This window comes from Cucumis sativus, chromosome 1 (assembly GCF_000004075.3).
Source record: "Cucumis sativus cultivar 9930 chromosome 1, Cucumber_9930_V3, whole genome shotgun sequence".
Classification (NCBI taxonomy): Eukaryota; Viridiplantae; Streptophyta; class Magnoliopsida; order Cucurbitales; family Cucurbitaceae; genus Cucumis; species Cucumis sativus.
In genome coordinates, this window is record NC_026655.2 from 2,555,732 (window position 1) to 2,567,488 (window position 11,757).

The 11,757-nt window shown below is 33.2% G+C and overlaps 2 protein-coding genes across 3 annotated transcripts; both read left to right on the forward strand.

The window, feature by feature from the left end:
• The first annotated feature begins 473 nt into the window (after positions 1-473).
• On the forward strand, positions 474-6,516 carry LOC101216467 (probable protein phosphatase 2C 8). Of its 2 annotated transcripts, XM_004137278.3 has the most exons (10): positions 480-951; positions 1,277-1,385; positions 1,934-1,970; positions 2,069-2,113; positions 2,796-2,848; positions 3,492-3,653; positions 4,730-4,813; positions 5,140-5,229; positions 5,342-5,389; positions 5,968-6,516. In XM_004137278.3, exons 1-10 carry the CDS (start codon positions 644-646, stop codon positions 6,076-6,078), a joined length of 1,047 nt encoding a protein of 348 aa, XP_004137326.1. In that variant the 5' UTR covers positions 480-643; the 3' UTR covers positions 6,079-6,516. The 2 variants fall into 2 exon arrangements, with proteins under 2 accessions (XP_031741048.1, XP_004137326.1); XM_031885188.1 differs by lacking the exons at positions 5,140-5,229; positions 5,342-5,389 and having other exon boundaries at positions 474-951.
• Positions 6,517-8,276: 1,760 nt separating this feature from the next.
• Positions 8,277-11,006, forward strand: LOC101210826 (WAT1-related protein At3g18200). The gene is made up of 7 exons (XM_004137500.3): positions 8,277-8,522; positions 8,616-8,678; positions 8,765-8,881; positions 9,251-9,497; positions 9,910-10,068; positions 10,196-10,347; positions 10,434-11,006. Exons 1-7 carry the CDS (start codon positions 8,329-8,331, stop codon positions 10,588-10,590), a joined length of 1,089 nt encoding a protein of 362 aa, XP_004137548.1. The 5' UTR covers positions 8,277-8,328; the 3' UTR covers positions 10,591-11,006.
• Positions 11,007-11,757: the final 751 nt, after the last annotated feature.

Below are 11,757 nucleotides of genomic sequence, written 5' to 3' on the forward strand. Positions count from 1 at the left end.
TGTGAACATAAGTTTGCCGTACTTGAAGAGCTGCTATTAAAATTAAATTTCTATAATCGAACATTGTTAAACAATATGAACGAGTGGCATTGATTATAGTGTTGGTCACATGAGTATAGTCATCAAACTTGGTTATGGTGCATGTGATAATTGAAAATATTAGAGTAGTGAGAAATTTGTTATTTGAAGGATTTGAGTTGTCAAATGTTACGTTATAACACGAATCTAAATGCTCAAACTATTTTAAGTTAGAGCCTCGTACAGATCATTTTTGGTGAACGAAGGAGAAAGCCACCTCGATCCTACTCCCACTCCCAATTCGTGTATATTCTTAATTAAATTTTATTAGTAAAATACTGCTTAAAAATATATATTTCTAAATCAAAGCTTAACTACTAGAGAAGAATCTGTTAATGACTAACTCATAGTTGTTTTGGCATTTTTTTTTACCATTATGATTTTAAGTTTAGGTTTTGATGAACTAAAAAAATAAATAAAAACGACTCTCTCCGTTCCGGGGAAGTCATTGTATCAAATGTTGTCACTTCTCCGGTGGCGATCCTGAGATAGGGTTCTCCATTTTCTTCTTCTGTAGAGATAATTATCTATATCTTTCTCAAATTTTCTTTGTAGTAACAATACAATGGCCGATACTGCTAAATCAATTCTCGAAGAGGAGACTTCGAAGCTCGAACCTAAGTCCAAGCGCGGTGCAGATGTCGAAGATGCTGATGTTACTGTGAAGAAGTTTAAAACTCAAGCTGCTGCCGATGAAACTGGCGCTAGAAACTTGGAAGCTGTCAATGGTGATGAAGAACTTAAGGTCATCAAGAGGGATGTCGAGTTTGTAATTGAAGCGGATGCTGCGGAGGATAAAGGGTCTAGGCATACAATGGAAGATGCCTGGGTTTTGCTCTTGGATGCAAGCTTGGATTTTCCTGGGAAATTGAGGTTCTTAGTTGTTTATTTTATGGTTTTATTGCATTTCTGTGTGCCCTTATTGAGTTTTTATCATATGCTTCATGGGTATTATCTTGAATTGACAAACTGGTATTAGGACGATGTTGCTCCTTTTATACTGTTGATGGAATTGATTAAGAGTGTGTCAAGTGTTTAATTTAAAAAGTAAGTACAACCAATCAGAATACTTTTGAAGTGTATTTAAAACAATTTTCAGTTAGCTAACGTAGTGTTAAGACGCGGTATATCATGAGCTTCAGTGGTTTGTTCTGACAAATTGTGAAAATTTTCAATTAGTTCTTTGTTTTGCGGTCAGATGTGCACATTTTGCTATCTACGATGGACATGGGGGTCGGTTAGCTGCCGAGCACGCTCAAAAGCATTTGCAGAAGAACGTTCTCTCATCCGGGTTACCACGTGAGTTGGTGTGTTTTGCCTAGTCTGTTTTTCGGCATATTAGATTAGTTAATAGAAACAAGGACCTCGTAGGCTGAAGCTGTTTTAAACTATTCATGTTTATTCATGGCAAATGAAGCAACAGCGGCTATTTTAGTCCATGATGTGCATCTAGAAATTAAAATAGATATTAGAGAATATAATTAACATGTTGATTAATTTCTATCTAACAGATAGCATTTTTTTTCCAGTATAACCTGAATTAACTGCAAAATAGCGATACTACTTTGATAAATAACTCAAAAGGCACTATGACTGAGATGCTAGTACTTTTGGTGATGACATTGTTTTTTAATCACCAACTTCAGTTTTTGGGTACGCTTTAGTTGATATCTGCCTGGCTGGCCATGATGTCCTATAACTTTTTATCACACCATTGATTTCCTTGACAGTTTCTTCACCTGCATTTTAATCTTGGTATTTGAGATTTTTATGTCTTTTCCTGGTGCCCTGCACCTGACTGTATTTATATTTCCTGACTCTTGCCTCTATTTTTTACTTGTTCATGTCGATCCAGTTGGATGTAAAAGCAACTAAAAAGGCAATACTTGATGGTATGAATGGTTCTTTTTGTTTTTGTTTCCATCAATGACTTGGGATTTGTTGTATTTGCAACTTGATGTATTTAATTGCCTTTTTATATATATTGTAGGGTTTCGGAAAACAGATGAGTCTCTTCTTCAAGAAAGTTCTGCAGGTGCTTCTAACTTTTGTGTTATGTGGGCTGGTTACTTTCATAATTATGTTTATACCATAAAAGAAACCTTAGCTGTTCTATTTGTATCAATGGGAGTATAGAAGGGTTCAGTCTAATTGTCTTCTAGAAATAATCATATAATAGGCCATAGTTTTTCTTTTTGAAAAAAAATATTATAATGATAAGAAGCATAACTCATTAACTAGGAAGACAAGATTACCCATTTCTGAGAGAAGGCAAGAAGTTAAAAAACTACAATTCATTTGGATAACAAAAGGGTGTAGTTGAGTGAGGCCCCTCTTCAAGTCAAAGAGGTTCCATTCACAATCTTTTGAAAATTTGGTTAAAGATACAATCTTTTGTTCACTAAAAAACTTCTCTATGCAAGTCTAGGCTAATTGTATACAGGCCACACTTCCCAAAGCACATGTCTCTTGACTGGTCTGCAAGACTTTTAGTTGACATGAAAATCGTGGCTCAAAGGCAAAGGCACTTACAGCAGAAATTAATTTTAATCTAAGAAATTATTTGAAAAACAAAAAACATGCTGTTGCATTACTGTGGTCGAAGATTGAGATAAGTTCCAATCATACCTCATGAGAGCAAATCCAGGTGCTTGAAGATTTCTTAGGCTATGGTTAAGAACCTTAATTACATCTTGTTGTTTGACAAATTGTTTCAGGGGGATGGCAGGATGGTGCTACTGCTGTTTGCGTTTGGGTCTTAGGTCAAACAGTAAGTTTATTTACTGTTTTACTATAAACTTACTGTTTGACTATTGACCTGCTGGAAAGCTAAATATATTGAGATAAAATCCATGTATTTGATTCAGATAGTTATTTTAAAGTTGAAAAGGGTAGATGCTATGTGTTAAGTTGCTTTAAACTAGAGTTCTTTAAGTAGATCCTTTAAAACTATTTCCTTGTATGATTGTTGCTACTTGGAGACAGTTTGTGTAATCTATGGTCTTCTTCTTAGGTTCACTTGGATACTCCCTCCTTTTCAATCAATTCCTATTTTCACATCATCATAGTTTTCTCCCCTTCCTCACAGGTTGAAATAAATTGATAAAAATAAGGATAAAGTTGAAAGTGTTTAACTAATAAGGACGAATTTGGACAACACCGTATATATAAGGCATAAGGGACCAATCTATACTGTGCCTAAACGGTTTACCAAACATAGGACTAAGAGACGCTTGTAATTTTCTTTTGAAGAGCACACATGCTTTTAGAATGGCCGTTTTGTAATGATCATATATGTTGTTGTCTTTTTCTATTTAATGCTCCAACAGCTTGCTTAAGTTATTTTTCTTTCTTTCTTTTATTGATTTCCTTGATTTTCAAGATAGTGTTTTTCTGACTAAGGGATTTTGTAGGTTTTCGTTGCTAATGTTGGTGACGCTAAAGCAGTTGTAGCCCGATCTTTGACTACTGATAAATCAACAACTAATTCCAATGGTGGAAGCTCTTTAAAGGCTATTGTTTTGACAAGGGAACATAAGGCAATCTACCCGCAGGAAAGAGCTCGCATTCAAAAAGTAAGAACCTTTATTCTTTTAAAGAAATAAACATTCAAAAGGTAAGAATTATGGAGATCAATTATATGTGTTACTAAAGAAAAGAACAATAAAAGAAAAGAAGGCACTAACTCGAAGTGTAACAGCAAGCTAGACATACAACAAGCAAGGATTTATGCTTCAGTAGCATTATAACCTTTGTGTGGTCAATGAGAGATACATCTGAAGATTCAGAACTATACCGCACTAATTTGATAGTTGGAGCGCTTGTATATGATATCTTATCATTTAAATTTGAAGACTCCTTTTATCAAAAACAAGAAAGGTTCAGAATGTCTTTCAGCCATTTATTCTTTACATACATCTCCGGAAGAGCTTAGGATATTTAGTGTTTCATTGGCAACAAAGAAGAAATGGAATAAGGAATGTTTTTATTTTTCTTGCCTTCGCTAGCTCTTTGCTCTTTGTCAACTTGCTACATGGCTGATAAGAACCAAGAATCAGACTCTTACATTCAAAATGATGACCGTTGAATGAGTGAATCAATTTTCTCAAGTAAACTTTTTGGCAAATGCACAATCGATAATAATACCCTTCAACAAGGGAAAGAAATCTACGCTCAAGTAAAGTAGTTCCTTTGTGATGCTTACTTATCTTCACTTATGCTATCTATGATACATGAGATCAGACATGTCTACTGCCTAGTGTTGTCTTTAACCAAATGAATCATAGAGTTTAAAAATTGCATCCGTTGGGTGAATGTTTTGGGTTCTCAAATGGACATTTTTAAGGTTTCAAGTCACATGGATCCATGGATCCATGGAAGGAGCATCCAGATTTCAGGAAGGAGATGCTCCAGTGGAAGTTTGAAACAAAATGAAATAGTATTAACTGAGCAGGAATCTTATGTGAATTTCAGATACTCATGACATATACAGCTTTAATAAGATGTATGAATGTTTGATGTTGTGCAATTCTAGGTATGTATGCAGCCTGGTTAGTGCATCACAGAAATGTTGCCTGCATTTATCATTGTGCATCAAATTGCACTAGTCTTTGCCATCCTGATTAGATCTAAAAAACATGAATTTTTCCAGGCTGGTGGTGTTGTTGGTTCAAATGGTCGCTTGCAGGGTCGTCTTGAAGTTTCTCGGGCATTTGGAGATCGCCAATTTAAAAAGGTTTTGTGCATTGATTTGTACACCCTTATTATCCAATAATTCCTGGTTTTAGTTGTTTAGTATAAAATCTCACGGCAAAGATTAAGATGGATGAGAAAGATAGCATCTTGAGTGAAATTATAACAAACTGAAATCTTTTAATTGACAACCCTTTTTCTGTGATAGACCCCAATCTGTGGTTGATCATTTTCCCGTATGAGCTACAACCAAATGTTCTCTTTTAAGTTGTTTTTATGCTTAGCCTTAATTAAACTATAGTCAAATGTTCTTCGTTTGCCATTGTTTTCTGAACTAAAATCTGAGCAGCAACCACATAATACTTGCAGTTGGGTGTTATCGTGACTCCGGACATTCATTCTTTTGAATTGACTGATAGGGAACATTTTATCATTCTCGGATGTGATGGACTTTGGGGGGTTAGTTTGACACTGAGTGCTATTGATACTTTTTTTCTATCATTCCTGTTTCTGTTGTCATTTCCTTATCTTCTTTTCTCTTTCCTTCTTGATTTCTTTAAAAAAAAATCAGGTTTTTGGACCAAGTGATGCAGTCGATTTTGTGCAGAAATTATTGAAGGTAGGGGCACAATGAAATTTGGTTGGCTATTTCGAAGCAACATTGACGTTCTTATTTTTTTTACAAAGTATATTTTTGGCATTCTTTCATGCCTTGATCAACATCAGGTTGAGTTGTTGCGTTGATAAATTTTATTTATTGTTATTGGTTGTTTTCATTTATTTTACTCTTTCAAATTTCATAACTTTAATGAGGAAAAATGAACTCTAGATGGAGGTCTTATTATTATTTTGATATTTTAAATTATGGAGATGCTGAGTTGGTATTTTCTTTATGACATTGTTTATTTCACAACATAAGCTTGAATCAAATTTCACACAATGACCTCTCTCTCTCATTATGTCTTCATTGCTATCTATCTTTCCTCAGTGAAGGTGATAGATACCACACAACATTGACTTGTGTTTCGCTGTGTTCATAAAGAATTTGAGCGTTATATAGATGTACAACTTTAATTGCTTTCAATTTTTATTCGGGCCATCTGTTAGTTAAATTTTCATGAGAATCATGGTAAGTTGTTTAGTGTTATTAAACACTCATGTTGATCAAGTATTACAAAAGATATCCTTGTTGAACAGGATGGTTTGTCCGTAGCATCAATAAGTCGACGTCTTGTGAGGGAAGCAATCCGTGAGCGACGCTGTAAAGATAACTGTACTGCAATTGTCGTTGTCTTCAGGCCCAAATGATAAAGCAAAGAATAATTCCAAGTCTGAGATTTCTCTGTGACTAGTGCTGTATCAGCGAGCTCTCAAGATGCCAACTTTTTTGTACAAGTGGACTCCTTAGCGAGTTTGTGGAATTCCCAAGAGTTAGAGGTACGAAGTATATTTGGAAACTGATGTGGAAGCAGTGACGCACCAGTGTATAAATTTATGTGCAACTTCAGTTTCAAGATTTTGTAAGATACTGATATTATTACCTTCCAACAATATTGTGCAAGTAAAGATTTTCTTAGTTGTTTGTATGTTGGTGGAATATGTATGAGCACAACTATAGTGTTGATTTCATGCTTAGATATGTATTCTTGTCTATGACCAAACAATCAGGAGTGATGATTTCATGATTGGAACTCAATGATATTCAATAACTAAAATCACTTCAAAGTAGGGACATCCTGATTGCAATATTTTGCATTGAACTTGATTATGTACTTATTTTCGTCTACTCTGTTTTAAGCTGTGATTGTCAGGTTGTGCTTAAAGTTCATGGGCAGTTGAACCAATCAGGATGGGTGAGATTATTATGATTAGTTTAAAGGGAATCTATTTCCTTTCTTGATTGTATAATGCAAATCAATCTTCTTCCCATGGATAGTCACATTGTTCTTTCTCATTGATTTAAGTTGCAATTTTTTTAAATATGCTTTTTCTCTCTTGGTGGAAGAATCTCATGATTGGAAAGGTAAATAATTGGTGGAGATTCGTTTGATTTGTATTGTAATAAAGAGATCTATGTGTCGCTTACTTGTCATCACATGAATTTATTGTATGCATTTCTCTATTGTATTGTTTGATAATATTTATATATTCTAAGAGATGGACCATTGAGAACCACTCCCATTAATTAAAGGGATTATAATTATAGACATTAAAACCTCTAGTTGCATATACATGCATCATAATTAAAGATGGCTTTCATATTTTTCTATTATTTTTTTAAGACAAACAATAAGAACGCAGGGACTTCTTAGGAAATGGTTAGAAATAGTCATTTTAAGTATTTCATCAATTATATAAGCACTTTTCTTATCAATAACAATGTTTCAAAATCAATGTTGAGACCAAAACAAAATTTACATTATACCTTTTAGTCTCATTGTAGAATTCGATATCGAGACTAAAAAACAAAAAAAAATAGTACGAAGATTGAAAATTGATATTATTTTGTACATAGCCATAAAACAATTAGCTTAAAAGTGTGTTATTTGCAACAAATACTTGGTTTTCTTCTCCTTTTCTTAATATGGAGATCAAAACTTGATATTATTGATGGCAGGTTGAAATCGTCTTTTTTTTTTCCTTTAATCTTTGTTAGAATGGGAGGGCAATTTTACAAACTTTTGGAACAATGAAATGAGTGAGGAAGAAATCTTTTAATTCCCAATCAATTTTGTAAAATTTTTCATTCCAAATTTCCTTCTATATTCTTCACATATTTAAATAAAAGAAAAATAGCAACATATAAATTGTCCCAACAATAAAAAAAGGAAAGGAAAAAAAAAAAAGAAAAAGAAGAAGAAATTGTCCGATCAATAATCACAAGCACATGCCAATCCTTGGTTCTTCCCCTCATTTGATTCGTTCCACTAACAATAAAACCAGTTGATCAATTTTTCTTCATTTTTAACAAACACCAACATCATAATCAATATGGTTATCCTAGTTGCATAATTCAACTGTTTATCATCACAATTATTGATAATATTACATCATGTTTCCTTTTATAAATTAAACTAATATTCCTGTCTAAACCAAACAATTAGATTGTTAAGCAGCCATATAATTTGCTCATTATGATAATACAAACACATTAGGAGACAAGAGTCAATATTTAACAAATATAAAGATATAAATAAGTAGTGGGATCTTGCTGCCAAGCCAAATGAAACTGAGATCATCCTCTCTTTCATTATCTGGCTAACATGCTTAATCCCAATACTGTCTCCCCAACAAAATCCATTTCAAAAGTCAACATTCAGACCCTTTTTTATTTATTTATTTTTTTAGGGGATGTTTTAATCACAGTTAGTACCTAAAGTTTATGCAAAAGATTAATTTTTTATGCCTATGGATATTGCCAATAATGAGCAGATTCATGATTGTGACAGGCCCTTTCATTTTGCCTACAAGTATCAAATAGTATAAATATATGGAGTACTTTTGTTTAGTTTATTGTGACAGTTAAGGCAAAAGAGAGTGAAAAAAAGACGAGCAGATATGGACAAGGGAAGTCTTTTTTCCGAGAAAATAAAGCTTCTTCTTGGATTGGTTGTTTTGCAGTTGTGTTATGCAGGATTTCACATTGTGTCAAGAGTTGCTTTAAACATTGGTGTTAGTAAAGTTGTTTATCCGGTGTATCGGAACGCAATCGCTTTAGCTCTATTGAGTCCTTTTGCTTATTTTCTAGAGAAGTAAGTTTGTAAATTTGTTATATAAAGTTTTGTAATGTGAATGTTTATCCTTTCATCCGTGCTAAAATATGGTTTTTATTGGTATTTTCTCAGGAATGAAAGGCCACCTCTTACTTTCTCATTGCTGCTTCAGTTCTTTCTTCTAGCTTTATTGGGGTAAGAGATAAAAAAGAGCTTTCCATTTCTTTTTATTTCTGTTTGCCTTTTGATCTTTAAAATGTATGAAACTTGCCTTGTTTTAGGATTACTGCCAATCAAGGATTCTATCTCTTGGGGCTAAACTATGCATCCCCAACTTTTGCTTCTGCAATGCAAAACTCAGTTCCTGCTATTACCTTTGTGATGGCTTCTGTTCTGAGGTACACTTACACACTACACTTCTATTGCCTCTAATGGCATTTTCTTTTCTTCAAGTGAAATGTTCCGTTTCTTCGACTTGATATTGAATTGACATTCACCCATCAAGTTTAAGTTTTTTTTGTCTATCAATAATTTAATATGGTATCAAAGTAAGAGATCATGTGTTCAAACATTATTTACAATGCTATATCCTCTACAACTAATATTGTTTTATACTTGTTAGATTCTCCACCTCTTTCAAGCTCACAAGTGAAAAGTGTTAGATGATATAATATTAAATTTACCTTCACTCATCAAGTTAAACTTTTGAGATAATATGTGGTTTAACACTAACATCTTTTGTTTCAAAACTTCTTTCTCTATTTCAGGCTAGAGCAAGTCAACTTCAGAAGGATAGATGGTTTGGCAAAGATTTTGGGAACCATAGGGAGTGTTGGAGGTGCAACTGTGATCACTCTCTATAGAGGCCCTCCACTTCTCCACAACAATTACCTGACTCAAGGAAGTAGTATCTTAGAGATGGATGACCCTACAATTAAAGTCCAAAATTGGAGATGGGGTTGTATTTACCTGCTAGGCCACTGCCTTTCTTGGGCTGGTTGGATGGTTTTTCAGGTCATATTCATTTTCCTTACCAAAACTCTATCCATATTACATCTTTTACAGTGTGGAAAAGCCTCATAGATTTACAGCTAAAAGATAATATATTATACATCTCCTGGTTTAAGACCTTTTAGGTAGAGTTCAAAAATAATGTCAAAGCTTCATATCAGATAGAGTCAGAAAACATCATAGATTTGTAACTAAAAGACTCCATTTTCATTGATTTAAGATGATTTATGTAGAGTTCAAATGTGATAGTAAATTCACTCTCCTTGTGATTTCCACTTGTTAAATCTTTTACATATTTCAAGTTCACGAGTGAAACAAGAATGTTAGATGATATACTTTCAACTATTAGTTTATACTTTTGAATCAATGAGTGATGTATTAGCTTTAAACTCGTAATTTTCATCACTTTTTGCAGGGTTCTTTATTGAAGAAGTATCCAGCAAAACTAACATTAACTTCATACACATGCTTCTTTGGACTGATCCAATTCCTAGTCATAGCTGGCTTTGTGGAAACAGATTATCAATACTGGAAAATCCAATCTGTTGAAGAACTCTTCACAATCTTATATGCTGTAAGAACTCACTCTCCAAACTCTCAAGTTTTCCCATAAATTTCAATCCATTGCTTTCCATTATAAAACCAAATGAAAACAAGAAATCTCCCAATTGATCTAAGTTTCTTCCTTTGGGTTTTTATAGGGTATTGTAGCCTCTGGCATTGTCTTTTCCCTCCAAACATGGTGCATCCACAAAAGTGATCCTGTCTTTGTTGCTGTTTTCCAACCTCTCCAAACTGTCCTAGTAGCCATCATGGCGTTCCTCATCCTCGGAGATCGGTTATTCTCCGGCGGGTAAAATCAACAAACTCAAAGACCTTTGTTCGTAGACATTATATGGAGACTAATCTAGATTTTTCCTTATCATGATTCAAATGCAGGGTTATTGGTGCTGTTCTTATAACACTTGGGCTGTACTTAGTTTTGTGGGGAAAAAGTAAAGAAAAAGCATTGGAAGAAGAAGATAAGTGTTTGAAACATCCTCTTTTGGATGACCAAAAAGAAGAGCAAGAGAATGTTGTGTTAGACATAGCATGAAGAGACTGTAATGTAATAATTTCATGAGATATGAACAAAAAATGTATACATAATTTGACAAGAAAGAGTTGTGATTTTGTGAAGAAGAAGGTGGCTGATCCTACAAGATGAAGGATATGTTGGGGTTGTCTTGTTAGAGATAAAAAGGCCAGAATTTTCAACTTGTAAAACAAACTGTGTTTGTTTGGAACAAGAAACTGGGAAATGTTGTTTGTAATCAATCTTTAAAAGCATACTCAATTGTGAAGTACATTTTCTCAAAAGAAAAAAAAAATGTGAATTACTTTTCCTACTTTGATTTTGCTTTCTCTTTTCTTCTTTTTCATCTAGATTATTAAAGATACTACTGTCTTGAAGTTCCAAACTGTACTGTACTGATATCAAATTTCAAAGCTTAAAAGTACATTTTCCTATTTTATTATAAATGTATATGTTCAGAAGGTGGAGGTTCTTCAATCTCATCTCCCTGCCGGAGTTTCCTTTCTCCAAAAAGCTCACATTTGGTTCAATTGGATAATAGGATTTTCAAACAGAAGAGAAGTTTAAATTCTCTAGAAAACACATCACTATTGTTGATTCTATATATGAGGTATTATCTTATCACAACTCTTTTTATTCCACATTTTTTTTCACTCTTTCAATTCAGCATCGGAGTGTGTGAGTGTGTGTCGATTACCATACCCATATGTTCTCTTTTTTCTTTCTTTTTGTTTTTGCAGATTATGTTCTTCTTCCTTTCAAACAAATCTGCAGGTGTTGTTCTTCCCGTCTAGATTTAGCATAAACAATTATCCATTTTCTACTGATGCCTTCAAAAAAAAACAAGACGTTGGAAAGATTTTTATTTTTGCCTAAAAATTAAACTATAATAGAATTAATTATATAAATTTTTTTTTAAACAGTAGATTTTACAAAATATTTACAATCTATAGTAAATTCTATCACGGATAGTTATTGATATGTTACATTGATAAAAGACTAACAGTGATAAAATTTAAAATTATGCTATAATTTGTAAATATTTTAATTTATCGATATAATTACAGTCGTTTTAACTCTTTCAATTTCTTATAATGATTTGCATCGAATGCTAACTTTAACTTTAAGTTAAATTAAATAGAAAAAGCTCTTAAAATTAAATTTTTAGAAATATATTTAAATTTTAGT

What these genes read in the sequence shown, in the direction of transcription:
- LOC101216467 (XM_004137278.3), top strand. Translation starts at nt 644, where the DNA reads ATGGCCGATACTGCTAAATCAATTCTCGAAGAGGAGACTTCGAAGCTC. An exon ending in GATTTTCCTGGGAAATTGAG is followed by an intron (nt 952 to 1,276) that starts GTTCTTAGTTGT and finishes TTTTGCGGTCAG; the next exon opens with ATGTGCACATTTTGCTATCT. An exon ending in GAGATCGCCAATTTAAAAAG is followed by an intron (nt 4,814 to 5,139) that starts GTTTTGTGCATT and finishes TAATACTTGCAG; the next exon opens with TTGGGTGTTATCGTGACTCC.
- LOC101210826 (XM_004137500.3), top strand. Translation starts at nt 8,329, where the DNA reads ATGGACAAGGGAAGTCTTTTTTCCGAGAAAATAAAGCTTCTTCTTGGA. An exon ending in TTTCTTCTAGCTTTATTGGG is followed by an intron (nt 8,679 to 8,764) that starts GTAAGAGATAAA and finishes GCCTTGTTTTAG; the next exon opens with GATTACTGCCAATCAAGGAT. An exon ending in GATCGGTTATTCTCCGGCGG is followed by an intron (nt 10,348 to 10,433) that starts GTAAAATCAACA and finishes ATTCAAATGCAG; the next exon opens with GGTTATTGGTGCTGTTCTTA.